The 25,475-nt window shown below is 38.6% G+C and overlaps 1 protein-coding gene across 2 annotated transcripts in view; it reads left to right on the forward strand.

Moving 5' to 3' along the window:
- Positions 1–14,044, forward strand: part of PLXDC2 (plexin domain containing 2) — a 469,249-nt gene extending 455,205 nt beyond the window's left edge. For both annotated transcript variants that reach the window (XM_055296706.2, XM_055296707.2), the window contains one exon: positions 3,890–14,044. In XM_055296706.2, coding sequence (XP_055152681.2) covers positions 3,890–4,006 — 117 coding nt within the window. In that variant the 3' untranslated portion in view covers positions 4,007–14,044. The remainder of the gene's footprint in view (positions 1–3,889) is intronic.
- The last annotated feature ends 11,431 nt before the right edge of the window (positions 14,045–25,475 follow it).

The raw sequence follows: 25,475 nt of genomic DNA on the forward strand, positions 1-25,475 counted from the left end.
GAAAATCAATTTCAGTTAGGGCCGATTTATATAGATTTCCCTTAAATATAGGAATTCTAAAAGTTAACAGAAAGAGGCAGAAGGGATAAGGATCAGAAAAACCTCCACACAGAAGGTTCCCTTTAAAAATTATGATCTTCTCTCCACTTTAAAGGCAATTATCTCAGGCAAGCAAATACAAAGATCCTAGGGTTTTAGAGGACAAATTAGCTATTATTTCACAGATGAAGAAACAAAGGCCCAGAGAAATCAAGTCATTTATTCACAATCATGTAATTGCTTTGCGATGTGAGATGACATCTCCTATCTCATTATGAAAGTGTTCTAAAAAGAAAGGAGAATTTTGGTGAAGTTGTTACTCTTTGCTTGGCATTGTTATGGCTAAGACTGAGATGTGAAGGGATTATAAAAGAATACAAAATAAGATCAAATGTTTAAAACCCTAGCTACATGACATTTGTTAGATTTCATTGTAAATTTTAAGATATTATTATGAAAAATGCTTTTTAAAAATCTAGTCAAAATTGTTTATGAATTTTCAGTTTTTCCTGAATAAGAGAGCAGCCTTGAATAATTTTGTAGCTGGATTATACCTATTTTGTGCATCTTTAGTCATGAAATTGCATGAGTGACATACACTGATAGTTTAACCCAGGGGTTCACCACCCCTGGGCTATGGACCTGTACCTGTCCGTGGCCTGTTAGGAAACGGGCCACACAGCAGGAGGTGAGTGGCAGGCAAGCGAGCACTATCATCTGAGCTCTGCCTCATGTCATAGCAGCAGCAACATTAGATTCTCATAGGAACGTGAACCCTATTGTGAACTGCACATGTGAAGGATCCAGGTTGTGAGCTCCTTATGAGAATCTAATGCCTGATGATCTGCAGTGGAACAGTTTCATCCCCAAACCATCCCCCTACCCCATGCCCCCAGTACCAGCCCATGAAAAAACTGTCTTCCACAAAAACCGGTCCCGGGTGCCTAAAAGGTTGGAACCACTGGTTTAACCAGTTGTGTGTTTTTGGTGGGATCGCCAGTGATTTTAAATCTTGTTGGGATAGTTCTATGTGTTTTTTCTACTCATTTTTTACTCATTTTTTCTACAATGAGTGGAAAAAAATTACAAATCAAAAAAATCCTTAAGGATATGTAATTAGTTTGGAAAATATTATTGTACTGTGTTAACACAGGAAGCTTCACATCCAACGTTTTGTATTTTCTATTTTGAGGACCTTTGTGATACACTCACAAAGCACGTGATACTCAGTATCAATAAGCCTGCAATCTTTTCACCTAAGAAAGAGTTGTTAATTTAGTAGTTCTGACTTACTGTCAGAATACCGAAGTTGTTGGTATATTGTTAAGATTGAAATAAAACTACAGCCAGGTTCCCAAATGTTGGGTGAGTTATGCACAAACCATTGAATTTTAAGGAATAATTTCCATCATGGGAAAAAAATAGCTTTGGAAGTAGGTAGATATTTATTTTACATCTTGGCCCTGCCATTTGCCGGCTTTGCAGGTTTGTGGAAAACGTAAAGGATGGAGTTGTGGATATTAAATGAGATCCTGTATGGAAATCACCTAGTACAAAGCATGAGATATGAAATAAAAGCCTCATAAAATGTAACTTTCATGAGCATCATCATCAAGATGCCTGTCATCTGCACTCCTTTTTAATGAAGACCACATATAGCACCATTTCTTTTTTCTCCTCTTGAAGTTTTAATTTTTGTGGGTACATAGTAGGTATATAGGTTGATGGAGTATGTGAGATGTTTGGATACAGGCATGCAATGTGTCATAATCACATCACAGAGGATGGGGTATCCATCTCCTCAAGCCTCAAGCATTTATCTTTTGTGTTACAAACAATCCAGTTATACTCTTCTAATTATTTTTCAGCATATAATTAAATTATTATTGACTATAGTCACCCTGTTCTGCTATCAAATACTAAGTCTTACTCATTTTTCTATTTTTGGGGAACCCATTAACTATCCCCACCTCCTCCCAATCCCATCACTACCCTTCCTAGCCTCTGGTAACTATCCTTCTACCCTATCTCCATGAGTTTAATTGTTTTGATTCTTAGATCCCACAAGTAAGTGAGAATGTGTGATGTTTGTCTTTCTGTACCTAGCTTATTTCACTTAAGATAATGATCTCCAGTCCATCCATGTTGTTGCGAATGACAGGATCTCATTATTTTTAAGGCTGAAGAGTACTCCATTGTGTATACATACCACGTTTTCTTCATCCATTTATCTGTTGATGGACAGTTCAGTTACTTCCAAATCTTGGCTACTGTGAACAGTATAGCACAATGTCTTTATGTGGCTGTAAATTTGTGCTAGGTGGCAGGATTGTTCTTGCTACCAAGTGGCCTTGGAAAGGTGGCATTTCAGAGCAAAATCTCAGTGGTGCTGCTTGCCCAGGGAAGCTGTAGCTTTGGGGAAGCTCAGCTGTGAAATCACTAAAACAAGAGTTGGGGCTATAAGTAGTGAGCACTGCAATATGTCATCTTTACCCTACAAACAGGCATAACCATGAGTTATGGTACCCACCTCCCTAGAGGTGCTTAGTATGTTTCCATTGTTGATTATTTCAGCCCCACCATAGACACGTTGTTTTGTTGTGTGGCCCTCTCTTTAGTTTTAAATTCTTCTTTTGGAAAATAGGGATAATTCAGTTTCACTTAATGGAACTTAATCAGCAAATAAATTTAAGGCATTCTGGCCACATAATGTTATAGAGATAGCACTTAATATTATTAGTAGGCAGAATGTAATTACCTTGATTGGTATTTTTTTTTTTTTTACAGAATATAGAGCTAATACTCATCCCTGATGTGAAAAACTTTCACAGCCATTAATCATTGACATTGGCATGTAATTGGAAAATCTAGAAAGATACCAAATGCCAGTATGTGTACACTGATATTTAACCTGTTTTACATTAGAATTCTTTAGATAGAAATGAACTTCCTTCAATATTTATCATCTTATTTACCCCAAAATTGCAGGCACTTTGATAAATGGAGTAATAGTTTCTAATGTCACTATGGCTGTTAAATGCATTTTAGTGTCTTTTGCTGCGATAACTGAGTAAGTCATTTCAGCACATCTATTTGTAAATCACAGGTTTGTTTGATGGACAGAGTGCTGAGAAGAAATGCTCTCTTTTTGCCAATATAAATAACCTGTATTTTAGGACTAGTGTCTACTGTACAATATTTGTTTCATAAGCTCCGATTGGCTACACCCTCTGATAATAGATTCCATTTTTAGGATATAACAGCTTTAATTTTCAAGCACAAAAAAATCATAGATGGGTATGCTTAGCTAAATAAATAATTTTTAAGATATTAAGTGATATTTCTTTTAGCTTATTTGCTAGGAAGTCTGGTGCCTAATTGAAAACACACTTCTAGGAACAGCAGAATTTTATGACCTTAGTTTTTGAGTGAATTAATGAACAAAACGAAGTGATATCAGTATTGACTTGTAGAGAAGAGAGAGTGTCTGTGCCCATATATTAAAAAATATTTTTTATTACAGTTCCTTTTTGCCTAGTTATATTTGAGCATTTCAGACATATGCATAAGGCATTACACGTTGCTTGGGAGAAACTCTGAGTCCTTTGAGGGCAGATGTGAGAAATGGTCTTTCCTGTGACAGCGGTAGATAGTGCCATCTTGGAAATGCAAGCATAGGGCTTGGAGAGTTGGTAAGGGGAATACTTAATTCTGACTGTAACTATAATAAGAGATAATTTAACGTGTTAATTAATTCAACATGTAATCTAAAATAGCTAGCAAATAGATTTTTCTGGTGCTAGAATCTTACCCTGATGCACATTTTTTATTTTTGTGTTTTCTGTTTCAGAGACGCCCAAGCAGATGGCCTGCGATGAAGTTTAGAAGAGGCTCTGGACATCCTGCCTATGCTGAAGTTGAACCAGTTGGAGAGAAAGAAGGCTTTATTGTATCAGAGCAGTGCTAAAATTTCTAGGACAGAACAACACCAGTACTGGTTTACAGGTGTTAAGACTAAAATTTTGCCTATATCTTTAAGACAAACAAACAAACACACACACACAAACAAGCTCTAAGCTGCTGTAGCCTGAAGAAGACAAGATTTCTGGACAAGCTCAGCCCAGGAAACAAAGTGTAAACAAAAAACTAAAACTTATGCAAGATACCATTTACACTGAACGTAGAATTCCCTAGTGGAATGTTATCTATAGTTCACTCGGAACATCTCCCGTGGACTTATCTGAAGTATGACAAGATTATAATGCTTTTGGCTTAGGTGCAGGGTTGCAAAGGGATCAGAAAAAAAAAATCATAATAAAGCTTTAGTTCATGAGGGATCGACACCTTTGGTTCAAATGTTCTCTGATGTCTCAAAGATAACTGTTTTCCAAAGCCTGAACCCTTTCACTCAAAAGAGCAATGATGAATGTCTCAAGATTGCTAAGAAAAACAGCTCATGCAGGAGTGAAAACAAACACAAAATAAGAGATTTTCTACATTTTCAAAACAGATGTGTGGCAAAAGGATGTTGTTTTTCTGGTCTAGATCCATCTGTACCAACAAATTCATCACTTCACAGAACGAATCTTTTTATCTGTACAGGAGGTTCAAACTATATCTGCCTCTTCGTTCGTAATGAATGACCTTTCTGTGAGCTGTGACAAAATTTCTGAACAATTAGCTAAGGATTTGGGAAGAGGGGGTGGCAAACGGGGCTTTCTGTTTCCCTGCCTCAGCATAAAAACATCTGATTTATGCTTTATGGAAGGCTTACCTCCATTCCCCAACTGTGAAGTCCCATGAAACCACAGTTGCTCTGGGCTGATGGAAACAAAAGGAAACAGTATGAAGAGTTCCTTAATCATTTTTGAAACAAAAATGTTAAGGGATTTTAAACATATGGTTATTTTTAATTTTATGCCGTTTCAGTACTAAAGACCCATTTCATTGCTGATTCCTGTCTAAGAAGCCATTCACGTCAGCATGGCGATAAAAAGAATGAAAAAACCCTGCTGAATCATACAGTAATTTTCTTTAAAGCACATAGTAGTTACATAAATATATATATATATAAATATATTTTTGTTTATAACTAACACAAGGCAGGATCTTGTGACTCTAAGAGTGCATTTTGTCATCAAGACAAAACAGATGCAAGATGCATCGCTGCATTACTTCCATAGAGTTGTAAAATAATCCTTAATATTAGAATATTTTTCTGTCACTTAGCAAAAGTGGGTCAGTTCATTGCCACGCCCATGATGTTCTTGACTATTTGATCCACTTTTTCGTTCATGTCAACCCCTTCCCTCTCTGGCTATATAAAGTGGATGCAGAAAACTCCTTAAATGGAGGTATCGATTGCCTTGGAATCACAATCCTGATTTTCAAAATTCCCCATGAATGAAGAAAGGAATGGCATCCCTTGAGAACGAAAGTGGTTAATATATATACTGAGCTCCTAAAGTTTAAATTCAGGTACTGAGTGTACAATTTCGCCAACATTCCAACCCTCGAAACTTTTACACTCTGTGCCAAGAAACTCTTGGCTTTTGTAAGGTACAGTGCTCAACATTTGCAGATTCAGGTCTCAAGAAGCAGAGATGTCTCATAAGCAGTATTTTCCCAACAGTTTAGCATCTGTACACATCTGCCTTGGACATCAGTCCACTCACAGAGTACCATACTTTATCATTACGAGTGTCTCACGTGAACGAATGCCATTTTCTATTCCATATATTTTGCTTTACAATTTTAAGTATTTGATGAAGATGGTAACTTTTTCCTAACTTAGTTAACTATTACAAAAAAAAATTTGAAAAGCAAGGTGATTGAAGGATTGTGATGACAATCTCTTTGCAGCAGCTATGTTTGGTTTATTTGAAGTATCCATCCGCTTATTCTTGTAGAGTAGGTTTGGTGAGACAGCAATAACCAAATGACATGCCAATATTACTGGTGCAACTGGTATTCTACAAATGAATAAGGAACACATAGGCGAGTTCCTTTTAGGATAAAATGATGCTTCTTTCACTAGCTTTTGTGGTAGCCGTGGCTTCCAATAGCAACTGTTTGACAGTTGTATAAACCTTGCATGTGTATTCTTAGTTTGTGTCCCTTAAGTACTACTTAATTCTCAAGTAGTAATGTTATTCTTATACCCTTCAGCGTTCATCTTCTATTTTGACTCAAAACAATTGATAATTCTGTAAAAAACCGTAAACACTCTGAATTCTTCAGTGAACCAAAGCACCAAATGATAGAGAAAACTTTTTGGAACTGGAGTGTGGGAAAACTTCTTAACAGAACTAAGAGTTAAAGGTAGTGAGAAGTGTGTGGTGTATGAATTCTTTAGTGGTAAGGGGAAATGTTGGCTGAATCCTTTTCTTTCATGAAACTCTCAATCTATTTTATATTTCTGGTTTGTTATTGTCCCCATTTGAGAAAACATAGACACAGTTTCTGAAAATTCAAAATGATCATCAATGCTTTGGATTTTACATATGTTATGTATTAGAGAAGGTGCAACTGTGCATTACTTAATATACTATGAACATAATGAGACAATAACAAAAAAATTAAAGATAACAAAGAGACACAAACTTGTGGATAAATCAGATAAATGTTGCTACAGAGGAACTTAGCTATTTCGGCTTATTTATAAAAATAATAATCAGTGATTAGGTAAAGATACTGAAACTCAAGAAAAATATCTTGACCCGTTTATGTCTAGTGTTATATTATTGGAACGCTAAGCTTATGGGAGTTATTTATATCCTACTGCTCAAGGTCATCACCAAGGTCTGGTTGCAAAAATTCAAAAAATGGCAACCCCAGGCATAAATGGGTTAAGACCAACAGATGGCACTGACCATAAATGGTGGCTTGTGTATGAAGGGTTTGGACTTCAAGATATACTAACACTAGAAAACTAAAGATAAAGTGACCCCCAATTACTACTTTAGTTTGAGGTATCAAGGGCATTTGCCAATCTCTTATATGTAGCTTCTAGAGTTGTGCTGTCCAATATTACATCCACTAGCCAACGTGGCTTTTGAAATTAAAATTAATTAAAATTAAATTAAAAATGTAATTCTTCTGTCACACCAGCCACATTTCACGGGCTTAATAGCCACACCTGGCTTGTGGCTACCATATTGGACAACAAGAAACGCTTCTGTGGTTGAAGAAGATTTTAATGGACAATGCTGTAGAGGTGTTTCCTTTGAATTCCTTGTCCTTGAAGAAAATGGAAGAGGAGGAAAGAAACAAGATTTGGTAGCTCTTGGGCATATCCAAACATTTTTTATCTTAGAGAGGCCCTAAGTAATGAAAAAAATACAAGCTGACACAGCTTTGAGTCCCCACTGTGTTATCTTGGGAAAATCACTTCAACCTCTATGAGTCTCAATTTGCAATTTTGGAAAAGAAAAACATTTTTTGTCCTATCTTTCTTGCAAGATTATTATGCAACCTGATTAAATGTACAGATGTACAGACTCTTAAAAACCTTATGTTAATGTAACCCATATAAAGTATGACTTTTGGTCAAGTACCACCACAAATTTGCATTCAAAGGAAGAATAGTTCATCAGTCCAAAAAGCGTTCAAAGGTAATCGGTTCATCACGTATCTTGAGAAAAAGAGAATGCATTCAAAACACAAAGCAAAATTGCTTCAGTTTCTTTTCTGCCCATCTGGATATTTCCTTTAGTATTTGTCCCACATGACATCCATCCCATGTATTTATCCACTCTTTGCCAACATTGCCTATGAACATCCTTCAACTGGCTCAGTTCTTTATTTCATAGAGCCACTTAGCTTCTCTAGTTTCTTATGATTTCCTATTTTACACTTAACAGCAAAAGGAGGCTTCCATTTAGAAGGCAGTATCTTGAACATAAATAATTTCGTATTTATCACTGTAACACTAATATAAGGAACTGTGGCATTAAAATATAAAACTATTTGGAACTTAATGTAAACCTTTGCACATGCAGACTATATAAAGGGAATAAAATTATTTTAAATTATGCTAATCTCCTGATACATATTCTAAGGTTAGTATCATTTATCAGTTTTTGGCAACAGATTCTTATGTTAACATCTTCATGAGGGAGTATAAATTTGATCACGTCCCTAGTGTCTATTGCCCACTTGAGAAAAGGTTTTGCCAGGATCCACAGACTGGTTCAAGATGCTTTCATTCATGATAGGAAATTAATATTTAAATAAGACTAGTTAAAAACTAGATTCTCTGGTTCTAATTTCTTCCTCCTGTGAAATGTTCTTTTGGTTTGTATTTCTTTAGGTATTTTCCAAGTTACTGCTGCTTTTACTTCACCACCTCCAACCCCACTTTTGTTATCAGCGTCATATGCCAGAATCATGGCAGATCCAGCTTGGACAACATAGTGAGACCCATCTGTATCAAATATATATATATATATATATGTATATACACACACACACACACAGACACACACAAATATACATATATATCATATATATATTTGATAGAGATGATAGCAATTATATATATGTGTGTGTGTGTGTGTGTGTGTGTGTGTGTGTGTGTGTGTGTGTGTATATTAGCCAGGCGTGGTTTCCCATGCCTGTAGTCCCAGCTACTTTGGAGGCTGAAGTCTAAGGGTTGCTTGAGCCCATGAGTTAGAGGCTGCTGTGAGCTATGATTGTGCCACTGCACTCCAGCCTGGGCAACAGAGCAAAACCCCATCTCTAAATAAAAAAAAAAGAATCGTGAGACATCATGTAATCCAACCTCTTAATGTTACAGATAAGTAAACTGAGGCCCAAAGAGATATAGTAATAGTCCCAGTGTCAGTAAACTGGGTCTCGAACTTAATTGTTTGTTTCAATTCTTATTGCCTACATCTCTTAATTGTCGGCACTTAAGGCCAACCAAGCAGCTTAGACAGCACAGTCCTCCCAATGATAACTTTATTTGCTATATTGACGATTTGCTCTGTTCTGTAATATAGAACATTGGATCAATCTTTCTCTACCTTTTTGCTGACTTAAGGAGGCTGCTATTGTTACAACATCCAGAGATTTCAAGTTCTAGCCATTGCGGGATCTTTGTGGGGTTTTCAATTTCTCCTCGCTCCACCCCTGCCCCCATCTGTGGCCATCTAAGTTAGCAATATGATTTATTTTGGCCATTTAAAATTTTTCTGCCTTTTTTTTATTTCTTCCCAAATGTATTTGAAAATGAATGATCTATATAGCTGATTTTCTGACCACATATATAATTGCAATTTTTATTTGTTTTTCAAACTATTACAACATTTTTGTCCTTATAAGGTTTTTTGAGCAGATAATGGAGGTCTGTGGTGTTACCTTTTATATACTCCTATTACCTTATGTTTGTGAAGCATTTTACATTTTACAGAGCACTTTGATTCATCTCCCTATTTGTTAATTTATTTAACTGTTCAGTTCACTGAAATATTTATTGAACACCTACTGGAACCAAGTGACTGTGCTAGTAACTTGTGATATACACTAGTGAGAGTGCAGGCATGTAACTGATCATTATAATACAATAAAATCCCTAAACCAGACTTTACAAGTAGATAGGATCAACAATACTCTTATCAATTTTCAACTCCAATTTTCTATTCTTCTTAAAATGGGAACTAGAAAGTGTTTGCCTGAAGAATGTGTCGAAACATAATACATCACTGCATGTCTGTGTTGTTTGCTCTGTTAGAAAGGACCTGTTAATTTTATTTGTGAGAAGAAAAGTTACTCAAAATTCTCCCTGACCTAGGAATACTTTCTAGTTCACTGCAGTCTTACTGACCAGATGCAACAGTTGAAGTTTGATTTCTTGAACCAATATTTCTATTGGGTTTTGAATTATTAATATCACTGTTTTGAGGTATTCAGAAACACAAGTGTATCAAAAAAGCATTTGCACTTTAGGTGTGTGTGGTGGTTATGTCATTTATTAGACCATCCCAGACATAAGACAATCAGGGAAATCAGAAAACTCCAGCCTCAAATGTGTCTGTAATTTCCTGTTCTACCATTGTCATATCATAACATGGTATTACTTCTTAAGGTTTTGATTAAGTTGATCTAGCCTCAACTTAAATTGTAATACATCTGCCTAATTATTGCCTGGAATAACTTTTCAACCATCCAATGCCCACTGCTCTTGCAATGATTATTGTAGAGAAGTAACATGGTAATTATTCAAGTAAAATCACATAATTTCTGGAATCAGTTTTTCATAACAAGTTTGTGGAATACATCATCATTGGCTTCTTCATAATACATTTATTATGAGTGACCAAATTAAGCCTGGAGGAGCAAAATGCTCAAAACTTGTTATTATAGGCTAATTTCCAGCTCACTGTTGATACTAAAAGATTCTGAGTTACTTTAAATCCAGGATAAAAGGCTGCAAAAAAAATTAAATGTAAGTCATAAACTGGTACTCAGCTTTTCCTAGTTTCTAAGGCTTATTAACATTTGCAAATTACTCAATAAATGTCTTTCGTAATGGAATAACATAAAAGCTTTTGATTTGGCAGATAGTGATATTTTATTTATTTTCATTCTGGTTGAAAAAAATCTCAGTGGCTTCTCTTCATTCCACAAGAATTTTTATTTTTAACAGCAGTCTCTCTTTCTCCCAGCATTGCAAATATATATGTATATATATTCATGACCAAAGTATAGCTTACTGACCATGCAGCTGTAAACCTTCTGTGCCTATCAAACAAATACATAGCATGAAACTAATTTCAGAAGTTTCATGGGGGAATTTTAGGGGGAAGTATAAACCTAAGAGTGAGTGAATGGAGATGATTCATGGAAAAAAAAATAAAAATCTAAATATGCTATTAGGTAGAGTGATTAACTTCTTTTTGTTATTGTTTGAGATGGAGTTTTGCTCTTGTTGCCCAGGCTGGAGTGCAATGGCGTGATCTCGGCTCACCGCAACCTCCGCTTCCCAGGTTCAAGCGATTCTCCTGCCTCAGCCACCTGAGTAGCTGGGATTACAGGCATATGCCACCACACCCAGCTAATTTTGTATTTTTAGTAGAGACGGGGTTTCTCCATGCTGGTCAGGCTGGTCCCCAGCTCCCGACCTCAGGTGATCCGCCCACCTCCGCCTCCCAAAGTGCTGGAATTACAGGCCTGAGCCACCGTGCCCAGCGGAGTTATTAACTTCTTAAGAGCAATGCGCTAATAAATATTCACTGATGGCCAGCTCAAATTTAGGTCATTCAGACATCCAGACACTGGGGCACATATTCTGCAAGCGATGCTGAGACCCCTGACATAGAGAAAGCAAAGGATATGCCTATGATTAGTCTAAAATGCAGCCATCGCCCCCTATACCTCTTCTACAGCATTCATCCTAACATCATGGAGGCCTTTGTCCTCGAGAATTACGTGACTTGCCCTAGAGAATTAGTGAATGACCAAAAAGAGACTTTCCATTTATCTTCCTTTGACTTAAAAGGCATGAAAATAAGGCAAAAAAAAAAAATAAAATAATTTTCCTGAGGAAAGGTTAAGAGATGGCACTTTCCTTTCTGGGCCCAGAGCTGGATTTCTCTGAGGTTTGGCCATCTCAGGACTCAGACAGACTCAAGTGCTATTTTCTGGACATTTGTGGTGAAGCCTCAGCCACCATGTTCAAGGTGGTTTGAATGAAAACATACTCAGATTGTCACATTTATAGTAGGGAAATAAAAACTCAAGCATCCTGCAGTGGGCTACTCTGAAAATAACATTAAGCAACATCAGAGCTTCACTTGCAAAGAAATGTTAAAATCATTTTAGGGAAATCAGTGAAGTCTCTTTAGAAACAGACATCTTGTGTATGGCATAACCCAGTCTTGGGGCCCTCACGGAGAAGAGGGGGAAGTCTTTTCATTGGTTGATCAAAACAAATCTCTGATTTGCCTGATTTGAGGCATTTCAACAGTGCCTGGAGAGTACATTATTTTCAGGGGAAAAAAAGGAGAGAGTCTTTTTTATATGCCAGCTGGGATTATGGGAACTTCGAATGCCAGGAATTTACTACTGTTTCTGGTAATTCTGTTTGTAGTCATTTGAAATGTTGAAGTGTGAAAAGAGAAGAAATTGGGCACTTCTTGGGGGGGGCGGTGGCTTTCCAGATTTTATGCCAGTTGCACCAGCATGCAGAATATTTGTAATGCATTTCAAAGTGGATATAATTGCACCCTTTGTCAGAATCACAAAGCTCACTGCGGCGCTGCTACAAGAGAACACTGAGGAAAATCTGGCCCTGTGAACCCAGTCAACCCCAAGCAAAAAGAATGACTATGTGTGTGAGTGAGCACATGGCCAGTTCGTTTCTCACTGTTTTGGAAAGCCCTGTGTGCCAAACCAAGGACGTGTCTTTCAGGGGAAGGTTAATTTTCCAAAGCTTATTAAAATAGAGCTTGGAAGACCAAGCATTTTGAATTTATTCCAGTCCTCTGGGCATCATTCCTATTTCTTCTGCCATGTCAAGGAGAAATTCCAAGCCTGCATTCTGTCATGCTAAAATAACCAGCCCATACTTCCCGATGACCTTCTGTTGAACGTACCTGAGCCTGCAAATGTAAAAATGATTGTATCTGAATTTGCACTAATGGTGTCTGAGAGCAAAAAGAGTGTGACCTCTATTGGAAACCTGTGTTCAAATTCAATAATTCAGAGATGCTACATACTTCTGCAAGCTTCCTGATTATGTTCACTGTAATATTAAAGACCTAAGTTTGAATGTATTTCCTTACAGTCCATTAATTTGACATCCATCTTTTACCTGGGGATTATTACGACTGCAATAATTCATCAATGTTTTCTTCACACAGCTTCTTAAACCAAGTTTTTCTGCAGCTCTTTCGGTTCTGCTTACCGCGTGTGGGAAATCTGATTTTTTTCCCCTAGTAATAGTTTGATAAGAAATTTAGAGTATTGACTGCCTCAGTGACACAATTTATCTTTAAAGGTGTGGAAGCTGGTGGGGACCAAATGTTATCTGTGTTTTCACTGTTGATTGCTATTTTCAGAAGTAAACCATGTTTTTCACTTACAGTAGGAGTCAACAAATTTGGGATTTTAGAAGGGGGAGGAGGGAACTATTTGTGTAAGACTGCTGTCATATTTGAGTACATATTAAAAACAATAAATGAGCATTTTGTTTTAATTTCTTAAATACCTTCTCTTTCAACATACTTTTTGTTTCCTTTCTTCCATTAGCGTTCAAAAGTTTCTACCCATTATGGAAGAAATTCTGTGTGCAGAATTCAGAGGCGCAAGGCTGATGGCAAGATAGAAAATTCTTTTGCTTCTAAACCCACCCCAATGTGGAAACTGATACTAGCTAGAGGGAGCTGTAGAAAACAAAGATTTCAGGATTGCACAGTGTGTGGGCAATGGGGTGGAGACTTTTTCCCCTATTCCCAGCCACAGTGCCCAAGTGTTCAAGTCTCCCAGATCAGACAGGTGGGATTTTAGCTGCTGCTTTAAATCCTAGTGCTGGAATAAGTCAAGGTACTTCAGTTCAGCTCTTGCCTCTGTCACTAATCTTGCTTTATGAACTCCTTTGATTTTCCGAATAAGTTCCAGAAGGTTCTCTATTATTCTATCCTTCTTCCAAACTGGAAATGACTGTATCTAATTCTCAGGATATTTTGGATGTGTGCCTCAGGTAATTTATGTGGAATGTGTAAAGCGAGATGTCTCCAATCCTGAATATTCCTTCCCCGTTTCCCAGTCCTCCACTCTTGGACTACCTTTATAACAACACCGAGTACGCACAGACCTGAACCCACGCCCAAGAAGCACACACGTGACTGGAGCTGTCAGGAATTCCAGTCAGTGGCATTCCCTGAGCACTGGCTCTGTTCAATTCAATTATAATTTTTTAAGAATCATACCTCTGTATAGATCTTTTGGACTGTATTGATTAAACTTTGATATTGTGGAGTAAATTCAGAAGTGCAATTTTAAATGGTGTGAATTGTCTTTATGATGCCAAAAAAAGAAAAAATATTAATGTGAATCATGCAATCTTCCCTAACAATAGAAAAACATTAGGCCAATGCTTTTAAAAATGACTTAGTGTGTACCATTTCTTTAAATAATTCAGTAGAAATTTATTCAGATGTATGTTAAAGAAAAATATGCTAATGACAATCACACAACTTTTAAATCAGCTGTAGATCAATCTCTTATAAATAAAGAGAGCAGATCTTCTCTTCACAGGTTCTTTCTTCCAAATCACTATTTTTAGAATCAGAGTCTTCTGATTTGCATTCTGAAGTTTTTCCCCTTCAGTTTATTTTATTAAACATTTATTAAATAACTACTCTGTGCTATGTGCCCAAGTGTCCGTGCTCTTGACACCAGGGTTACAAAAAAACAAAATCAAACAAAAAACAAAAAACAGCAAACTTTTTTGTTGATTTTTCTTTTTCTTTTCCTTCCTTCCTTCCTTCCTTTCTTTCCTTTTATTTTTTTTATCTTTTTTTTTTTTTCTTGAGACAGGGTCTTGTGCTGTTGCCCAGGCTAGGCTGCAGTGGTGTGGTCCTGGCTGACTGCAGCCTTAACTTGCCAAGCTCAGGTGTTCCTCCCACCTCAGTCCCCTGAGTAGCTGAAACTACAGGCATGTACCTGGCTAGCTAAAATAAATATATTTTTTTGTAGAGACAGTGTTCTACCATGTTGCTCAGGGTATATCAGACTCCTGAGCTCAAGTGATCCTCCCATCCCAGCCTCCCAGAGTGCTGGGATTACAGGTATGAACCACCGTGCTCAACCAGAGTCTTTGCTTTTGATTAGCCTTCAGTGCATTCAGGGAGACAAACATTTAAATAAATATGGCAAACCAAGGACTGTAGGTCCCAGGATAGAAATTTTACGTAATGCAATGAAATGGCAGAGGAGGGAAGAGTTAATTCTGTGTGGAGAAGGCCAGGAGCTTTCATGAAGCAAGATGTATTTGAACTTGGTCTTGAAGGGTGAGTAGGCCTTCCCCAGGCAACAGCCCATGCTTACCAGGCAGTAGGTGGACTAGGAGCTAATGGACTGGCTGTGTCAGAGGGATCCAAAAGGCAAGCAAGGAGAGGAAGGCTGGAGAGTCACTGAGGCCAGAGCGTTAGACCCATGATGACCTCCCTGACTTTAGAGTTTACCTTCCAAGCACAGATGCACTAGATAGCTTTGAAGAACCCCAACTATTTCAGAAAGATCACCTCATAAACACAGGAATAGATGAATTGCATAGGAGAAAGCTGGGAGGCCGTTCTGGACACAACTGCTCAAATCTGGCTACTGCTTCCTGAGGACTATCCCTTCTTAGTTCTCTGATCTTCCTCTTCATGTTTTCAGTCCTCTATTAATAAAAACCCAAGCCCATCAGCACATGTGCACTGCCTTTCTCCCCTTTCAGTCACCTCTTCCAGCAAAATATATATTCCCTTTTCCCCAAAGTCATGGCGCAACACGATTGGACAGATTTTCGTGTGAAAGCAGCCAGACCTGCCCAGGTTTACTTATCTCTTTATGCAGTAACTCCCTTTTTCATTTTTAAACACCCAAGGCAACCCAGACAACCAACACAGCCTGAGGTGGAGATTAACTTTCCTCCAGATGATGATAAAACAGGAAAATGACATATCTCATCAATTTCCTTCTGGTCATTCTAGACATATTATTAATTAAATCACTTGCAATTTGGGTGGAGAGGTTTGAATTTAAGGTGTGGTTCTTGAAATAGCCTAAAAATTTATTTCTTTCTTTTATATTAGCACTTAGCCCATTAATTAGTCCTCAGAATTAATGACTTAGAAAATGCTTATTCAGGAGTGTCTAGGGTTATTACAAAGCTCGGAAAACCTACAATCAAGAAAGGAGTTGAAAAGATCAAACAGCTTCCCATTGAGTTGAGAACTGGATGCATGGTGAAGCCTCCACCATGGAAACACTCAAGTGTCTGTTAAGAGGAGAACTAGACTTCAGAGGGGATCTGAATGTCAAGATGGACAGGAACAAAAGACAAAATCTCCAAGATTTTAGGCTGTCCACAGTCTGCAGCCAGAGGATTTCAATGGGTGAATGCAAACTGCCTTTGGATAACTTGAGAGTGTATTGAAGTGTTTCAGAGCTCTCTGAGGAGGCAGATAAACACCTGATTTAGTCATCAGGGAAACTATGAAGATGTCAGTCATAAAGGAAACTGACTGGCTCCCATGACCCTGGCTCCGTGTTTAAAGATCGTAGCCCTGCAGGGTCCAAGTCCATTCACCCTGCAAGGGAGCTTGGTTTGTGCCTTGGAGATATAAGGAGCTGGTGGAAGAACAGGAACCAACCAGTTTGTTATATGTTAGGCCTCCCATGTGTGCACTTCACTACCATAGAGTGTAGCATAAACACAGGAAGGAGGAGGAGATTGCAGAAATTGAGAAAAGCTAGAGGTGCGGACAGGAATCTACTGCTTTGGCTGGTGCCTATTTTCCTGCTCCAGGCAGTGGGTATGTTACTAACCGTCATCTACACATCTGTTTCTCCAAGTCTAAAGATAGGGCAATTGTAGATTTTGGAAATTTTTTTTTTTTTTCATTCTGTTTCTTATTTTTTTTTTTTCTTTTTCTTTTTTTTTATTATAATTTAGGTTTTAGGGTACATGTGCACAATGTGCAGGTTAGTTAGATATGTATCCATGTGACATGTTGATTTCCTGTACCCATTAACTTGTCATTTAGCATTAGGTATATCTCCTAATGCTGTCCCTCCCCCCTCCCCCCACCCCACAACAGTCCCCGGAGTGTGATGTTCCCCTTCCCGTGTCCATGAGTTCTCATTGTTCAATTCCCACCTATGAGTGAGAACATGCGGTGTTTGGTTTTTTGTCCTTGCGATAGTTTACTGAGAATGATGTTTTCCAGTTTCATCCATGTCCCTACAAAGGACACGAACTCATCCTTTTTTATGGCTGCATAGTATTCCATGGTGTATATGTGCCACATTTTCTTAATCCAGTCTATCGTTGTTGGACATTTGGGTTGGTTCCAAGTCTTTGCTATTGTGAATAGTGCCGCAATAAACATACGTGTGCATGTGTCTTTATAGCAGCATGATTTTTAAAACGTGTCAAAGAGAGAAAATCCAATGAGAATCCCATAAGAGTTTGCAACTTCAGGACAGGTCGAGACCCTAGCCTCCACCCGATAATGCGCCTGTTATTTTCTGTGAATTGCTATCACTTTCAAGACACACTGAAGTACTTGGTCTCGCAAAGTAAATACACTTTAGAAATGCCAGCATCTCTTGATAAATGTTAATTGACCCCTTTTTAACGTGTATTATTCTAATGTCTGCAGCAAACTTTACTTAAAGCCTTTGATCGTCTACCAAATATTCCCCTGACATTTTTTAATGGTAAACTTTACAAACATTTGGGGGTTGCAGAACCATGTTCAGCTTTGTTCCCAGAATTTCTTTGTACAATTGCAATTTAGCTTTCTTTCCAAATGGATTCATTGTGGCATGAGACTTGATAGAATGTGAAGCAAATTCTCCTTCTGGAATTTGGCTCTAAGCCTAGAGGATGGGCTGCATAAATTATTCTAAATGCCATAGAATCTTGCATGTTATTTCTTTCTAGACTGTTTTAAATCTGCATCAGGATGCCTGGAAGTGAGACACTGAACAAGCAAGAGCTCATTGCACAAAAGAGAAATAGTGACTTGCAAAAAAAAAAAAATAAATGAAACATCCTTTTTGTAAAATGTTGTCAGTTGGAATTTAATTAAATGTTATCTTCTTGAGGAAATGTATGTTGTTTGAACGAGGCCAGATCCCAGCAGGTTAAACAGCAATAGGGTAAATAAGAAAGGAACACCCCTGTTAGAGAGAAAAGTTCAAATGAGGTTGTTGAGATCACAGGAGACTTCTCAGTCACATATGAGGCAATAAACTCCAGCAAAAGGGGTGTGTTCCTGGAAGGGGGAAGGCATCCATGTGGATTTTAATTTTAATTTTAATTTTATTTTAAGTTCAGGGTGTGCAGGTTTGTTACATAGGTAAACGTGTGCCATGGTGGTTTGCTGAACCTGTCAACCCATCACCTTGGTATTAAGCCCAGCGTGCATTAGCTATTTTTCCTGATGCTCTCCCTCCCCCATCCTCCTTCAACAGGCCCCAGTGTGTGTCATTCCCCTCTCTGTGTCTATGTGTTCTCATTGTTCAGCTCCCACTTATAAGTGAGAATGTGGTGTTTGGTTTTCTGTTCCTGCATTAGTTTGCTAAGGATAATGGCTTCCAGCTCCATCCATGTCCCTGCAAAGGACATGATCTCATTTCTTTTTATGGCTGCATAGTATTCCATGATGTATATGTACCATGCGGATTTTCTATTGCTTTGCTTTATGACCTGATGTGAAGCTTTATTAAGGCCCTGGGGTGAGAGTTTATTTACTTCAGATAGACTGCTGTAATCAGATTGATTTCCTTGTCATAAAACCACAACAAGCACCTAACCTGGCAGTTGCCATCCAGAGACAGGAAAGCACTTAGCTCCCTCTAAAACTGGAAGAAAGGTCCACTGCAAACTTCTCTCTGCCTCTCTCATAAGGATCAAACCAAGACCCCTGGATTATAAGAAGCCAGCCAAAGTACATCTGCATTCATGGATACATATATCAGTTTCTTCAGAAAAATTCTCTCTCTGCCAATAACACATCAGATCATGTGATACCTGCCCATGTAACAATTATGGAAACAAGGCCAGGCGTCAAGGCTCACACCTATAATCCCAGTACTTTGGGAGGCCGAGGCAGGTGGATCACTTCAGGTCAAGAGTTTGAGACCAGCCTAGCCAACATGATGAAACCCCATCTCTACTAAAAATACAAAAATTAGCCAGGCTTGGTGGTACACACCTGTAATCCCAGCTACTCAGGAGGCTGAAGTAGGAGAATTGCTTGAACCCGGGAGATGGAGGGTGCAGTGCGCCAAGATCACACCACTGCACTCCAGCCTGGGCAGCAGGACGAGACTCTGTCTTAAAAAAAAAAAAAAAAAAAAAAAATACAGAAACAAGCCTTGTGACATCGTGCGTGTGACTTCTCACAGCCCAGGCTACTTCATCTTATAAAGTAAGGACAAAAATAGTACCTGATTCCTAGAATTATTATGACAAGTAAATGGTCTAAAATATTTAGCTTAGTGTTCTGCCATTAAACTCAACAACAGTTAGCTATGCAATGATTATTGTTGCCAATGAAAGATGGGTTGATTTTGGTAGCAAGAATGCTGTCTTACTCCTTGAGGAGATAAACTGAAGGCAAAACAGCTGAGATGAACAATTAACTGGATGAACAGATTGCAAAATAAGCAATTCAAACTAGAAATTGCATAGGACGAAGACCATTTCCCCTACAGTCTTGTTACTCATTCTCCCTCAAGTCTCATTTCTTTCTAGCATTTATGTCAGTATTATTCATTCCCCATTCTAAAATAAAAAAAGCAAAAAGAAGGGAATTTCAAACATCAAGTGATTAAAAAATTAAAAATTAAATACCAAAACCCGAGTCTATATTAAGAACAGATAGTGGAATTTAAGGGGGTAACTGCCTCGCATGTTCTTAATTCATTTGTTAATTTATGTATGGTTTTAAGGAAAAATCAAATAAGGCTGCTGAGTGTTGTTTTGAAAACTATTTTTATGTTTCTGTGTCTAAGTTCTCTGTTAGCAAAATGAGGAAAATTTTTCCAACATCTCAAAGTAGTTTAAGAGAGAATTCATAAGTATAAAATGTTTTAAGCATATGCAAACTTTATATGGATAGCCCATCACAGATTGTAGCCTCTGAACTTGTTTACCCACAGTATTTCTGACACCAAATGTGTGGTGGGTTTTTCCACACTAGCCAATTCTCCAATTTTCCACACGACTGGGTTTCCTACCATCCACTCAACTCCACTAACTTCCCAGGGCAAGCACAGACCCCAGGGGTGAAGAATTCAGTTTCACAGGACCACCCCCCATTTCAGATGCCAAAAGCAAGTCTTGGGCCAACGATATTTCTGGCTGACCAGGTAAAATTTGCAGAACCCCACGACACACTTTTCAGGCTCATTCATTTGCTAGAACAGCTCACAGATCTCAGTGAAACCACTGACTCACTGTCACCAGTTTATTGCAAGGGATATAATTCAGGAAGAGCCAAAGGGAAGAGAGGCATAGGGCAAGATATGGGGGAGGGCATGGGGCTTCCACGCCCTCTCTGGGTGCTCCACCCTCCCAGCACCTCCGTGTGTTCCCCACCTGGAAGCAGGGGTTCTTATGGAGTTCTCATTACAGAGGTATGATTGACTAATCACTGGTCACTGGTGATTGACTCATTAGCTAGCCCCTCTCCCCTCCTGGAGATTGTGAGGTGGAGCTCAAAGCGCAGTCCCCTAATAAGCCCCCATCCTGAAGCTACTTAGGGGCCCAACAAAAGTCACTTCTTTAGAACAAAAGATGTTCCTATCACTTGGGAAATTCCAAGGGATTTAGGAGTTCTGTGTCAGGAACCTGGACAAAGACCAAATATTTATTACTTACTGTGTCACCCAACGCTGTGAGTCAGGGATCTTTACCATCCCCCTCTCCTTCTGTGACATGTGCTCTTGCTTACAACAATAGGAATGCACCTGGACCAGGTGTGATGGCTCACACCTGCAACCCCAGCACTTTGGGATACTGAGGCGGGAGGATTACTTGAGGCCAGGAGTTTGAGGCCAGCCTGTGCAACACAGTGAGGCCCTATCTCTACAAAAAATTAGGAAATTAGTTGACTGTGGTGGTGCTCACCTGTAGTCCCAGCTACTCAGGAGGCTGATGCAGGAGGATTGCTTGAGCCCAGAAGTACCAGACCAACAGACTAAAGTGAACTATTATTGCACCACTGCACTACAGCCTGGGTGACAAGCAAGACACTGTCTCCAAAAAAAAAAAAAAAAGTATCTGCCCAGATACTCCCATCATTCCTGAAGCAACTCCAAGCAGATGTCTCTTTGTAATGGGATAGTAAACTCACCTGGGAAGAGCAAACAAAACAAATTCATTTATTCAATGCATGTTTGTTGATCACCTTCCAAGATCCGAGTACCATTTTACATGCTGGAAGTAGAGTGATGTATTTATTTCACAAATAGCATTGTTTTATGCCAGGCACTGATCTAAGCACTTTACAGATATTAGTTATTGAATTCTCTTATTATCCTTGTGAGGCAGATGCTCTTACTGTCACCATGTTACAGAAGAGAAAAGCATTTACTTAGTGATTGAGCTACTGATCCATGGTCACACAGCAAGGAAGAAGCAGAGACCAAATACAAACCTGAAGACTTCGCTCTTGGCCACTACTCCGGGCTGTCTTTGGAAAAAAAAAAACAGTAAACAAACAAACAAACAAAACCAGCATAAATTCCTGCCCTCAAGAGTTTATTGTAGTGAGGAGGTACAGACAATTAGTTATCTAAGTAATATCTATGTATACATATAGTAAGTTAGAAAATGAATGCTACGTAGAAAAACAAAAGAGAGGAAAGATCAGGAATGAGAAGCGATTTCTCTTTTTAAGTGGGTAATCAGGAAAGGGAATATTTGAGCACTGACCTAAGAGTATTTCAGACAAAGGGAGCAGCAAGTAGAAAGACCATGAAGAGGAAACCTTCAAGCACTTTCGGGAAGCAGCTAGGATGTCACTGTGGCAGGTGAGGAATGAGTTAAGGAGAGTTCTATAGAGGTCAGAGAGAAAACGTGACTGTGTGATCCTGAGAAAGATGGAAAACCAGTGGGGAGTTCAGAGCAGTCCAGAGACATCTGACTTCCTACTGAAAAGGATTACTCTGGCTTCTGAGCAGGACAAAGGAAGAAACAGGAGACCAATTAGGAGGAGGCTGCTAATGTCATCCAATGTCCTATAACAGGGACCTACCATGCCAGTCCATGGCTTAGGAACTGGGCCACACAGCAAGAGGTGAGTGGCAGGTGAGCAAACAAAGCTTTATCAGTATTTACAGCCACTCCCCACCACTCGCATTACCATCTGAGCTTTACCTCCTGTCAGATCTGCAGTGGCATTAGATTCTCATAGGAGGGGAAACCCTATTATGAAATGGGCATGTGAGGGATCTAGGTTGCATGCTCTTTATGAGAATCTAATGCCTGATGATCTGCCACTGTCTCCCATCACTCCCAGATGGGACAATCTAGTTGCAGGAAAACACACTCAGGGCTCCCACTAATTCTACATCATGATGGGTTTTATAATGATATCATTATATATTATGATGCAATAATAATAGAAAGAAAGTACACAATAAATGTAATGAGCTTGAATAATCCTAAAACCATCCCTCCACCCCAGTCCGTGGAAATATTATCTTCCACAAGACTGGTCCCTGGTGCCAACAAGGTTGGGGACTGCCGTCTTATAAGATGTAAAGGTTCTTGATGGTAGGAGACACAACACAATGACAACATGACAGAAGGCAGAAAACTCTCTGCCACTTACAGCTCACAAGCACAGGAGGCTGCCAGGCAGGGCCACATGGGGCTGCACCCCAGAGAAAGCAAGAGCAAGCTGACAATGGAGGGAATAGTTTATGTGTGCCAAGTCAGGTAAGAATAGCTAGGGTTCTGGGCTCCCTGTGGATGGGCCAATTTGAATATGGTGGAGGGCTCTGCAACATAGAGGCTGCTCCTAGTTGTCAGGCCAGTGGCCCAGGGGCAATTAGGGTGAATGTATAGTGGTTTGAGTGTGAGCCCAGGCAGGGAAGTGGTTTCAGCATAGACTTAATTGGCTACTCAAGAAGGGAACAGACCAGCCTCCAGCGAGGACCTCAAAACTTGGTTAAGATGTAAAACAAAAACATAAATAAACTACGTGTATTACAATGAAGTAACGAAGATGGTGAGAATTGGTCTGATGGTGGTTCTATTTGAAGGAAGAGCCAACACTGTTTTCTGATAGGTTAGATATGGGGTGAGTGAGAAAGAGGAGTCCACAGGATCTCTGAGTTGAGGGCCTGAGTCTGGATGGCAGTTGCCACTAATGAAGATGAACAAGACCACAAAATGAACAAGTTTGTAAGGAAAAGTTAGAAGTTTAGTTTAGAATATTCAGTGTTTGAAATGGCTTTTTTAAAAATATAAGATATTTAAGTAAACTTGTTGAGCAGAAAATAAATTTATGGCTCTGAAGTTCAAAAGAGATGTCTGGACTGGAGATATAAATTTGAGAGTGTTTGACATAAATATGGTATCTAAAGCCATGGGACCCAATGAGATCATCCGAGAAGTGAAGGTAGATAAAGAAAAATATGTGGCCTATTGAGTGCATTTTGGGGCAGTCCAACATGAAGAAGTTGAGCCAAGGAGGAAGAAACAGTAGAAGGAATGGAAAAGTGGTGGAGTAGAGGGTTTAGGGTCTGAGTGAGCAAAGTGTTTCAAGGATATAGGAATGTTCAGACTCACTGACAACCAGAGAAGCATATTGAAAATGACAGTAAGATACTCTTGACCGTCAAATTAGGAAGTCCTTTACAAAACAGACACTTCATGTTGTCAAAGGTGCCATGCAGCGGTTGTACCAATTTACACCACAATTAAGAAAAAAACTGGGTTGAACTTTCTGGAAAGCAAGTTAACATTATACAAAAGGAATCTCTATACAAACTCTGCACACTGACATTCAGTGGTTCCTCTTCTAGGACTCTACCCTGAAGAAATAAGCAGAAACATGGACAAAGTTTTATACACACAGATGTTCCGTGATTTGTTACATAACAAATCATTCAAAACTATTTATACTAACAAACAACTAAGAAAAAAATTCAATTTTGAACAAGTAAAATTATTCATTAAATTATGAGCCTAATACTAAGAGGATTGTGTAGCCCAGAAAAATGATGGTTCAAAAGTATATGTAATGACCTGTGAAAGTCCTCATGATACTACATTAATTGAAGAAAACAAGGTAATGCTTTTTCTTTCTCACAGTTACAACAAAACTAATAATTACCACTTACTAGACACGTACTGTGTGCAAAGGCACTGTGCTAATCATTTATATGTGTTATTTTTAATTCTATAATACAGGTATGATGAGAAGGCAAAGGCTCAGAAGGTTGTTTTGATCATACTGTATTGGATATTAAACACATTTGGGATCTGAAGGAAACACACAACACACACAGAGGGAAATCTGGTGGCCTTTCCTAAAAACTCCTATGTTCCTCAAGAAGTGTTCATGACCTGCTATGGAAATATAATACAAATTGTGAGTTCATGATTTTTTTTTCTAAAGGAGGATTCTAAGAATGACAACAAAACATAGAAGTGAGCACTGATTTCTTCCTGTAGAATTCATTTTCTTGTAATTTCATAATCGTAACCACTCACCTATAAAAATAAGGATCACTATAGAAACCCCTAGCACTGCCAGATAAAGTTGATGCCTGAACAACTTGGGGATCAAGGGCACTGACGTCCTCAAAGTTGATAATCTGCTAATAACTTTTGATTTCCCAAAACCTAACTACTAATAACCTACTGTTGATCAGAAGCCTTGCCAATAACATTAACAGCTGATTAACATATAAACCAGTATCTACATATATTTTAATCCTTTCATGACATAACTAAATTTTTCCTAAGTTTTTCTATATTTCTAGACTGTGTGTCTTGTCTGCCAGCTTGTTTCAAATGTAACAAATCTCTAAAGAAATGTTCTAATATATTTATTGAAAAAAATCCACGTACAATTGGACCCACACAGTTCAAGCCCTTGTTGTTCAAGGGCCAACTGTATTTTTTTATTTCTTCAGCAGTGGAGTTAGTTTGTTGTGAGGCAAAATACTTTTTAGAAAATGTACTTTGAAGATGAACAGTGCTTACCTTTCCAACACAATATTTTCCCCCTTCATTCTGTAACACTTATTTTTCAAACAGGTTCTTAAGGAATGATAATTAATGTGCTCAGCATTCTAATGTGTTCATTAATGCATTTCATGATGACATACTATGTGAAGACACTCTGCTAGTTCTTTGGGATGTGGTTGGAGGACACTTGAGGAGATTGCATTATAACCTAAGTCGTACGTAGTTTCTGTTGCAGACAAGCTCACTGTCTGGAGGAGAAGATAAACACATCACACATACATGCAATGCAGTTAACAAAATGGCATTCACTCTTTCCTGATGGTTTTCAACAAAGTAAAAGAGACAATATTCTAAGCAGAAAGCAGCAGGATCAAAAAATGGAATTGTGGCAGCCCTAGAGTGGGCTGGATATAGCAAGTAGTTCAGCATGACAGGAATGCAGCTATGCATAGGGCTAACCTAACAGTTAAGGTAAAGATTATTAAACTCGGCTGGGTGCGCTGGC

This window comes from Symphalangus syndactylus, chromosome 10 (genome assembly GCF_028878055.3).
Source record: "Symphalangus syndactylus isolate Jambi chromosome 10, NHGRI_mSymSyn1-v2.1_pri, whole genome shotgun sequence".
Lineage (NCBI taxonomy): Eukaryota > Metazoa > Chordata > Mammalia > Primates > Hylobatidae > Symphalangus > Symphalangus syndactylus.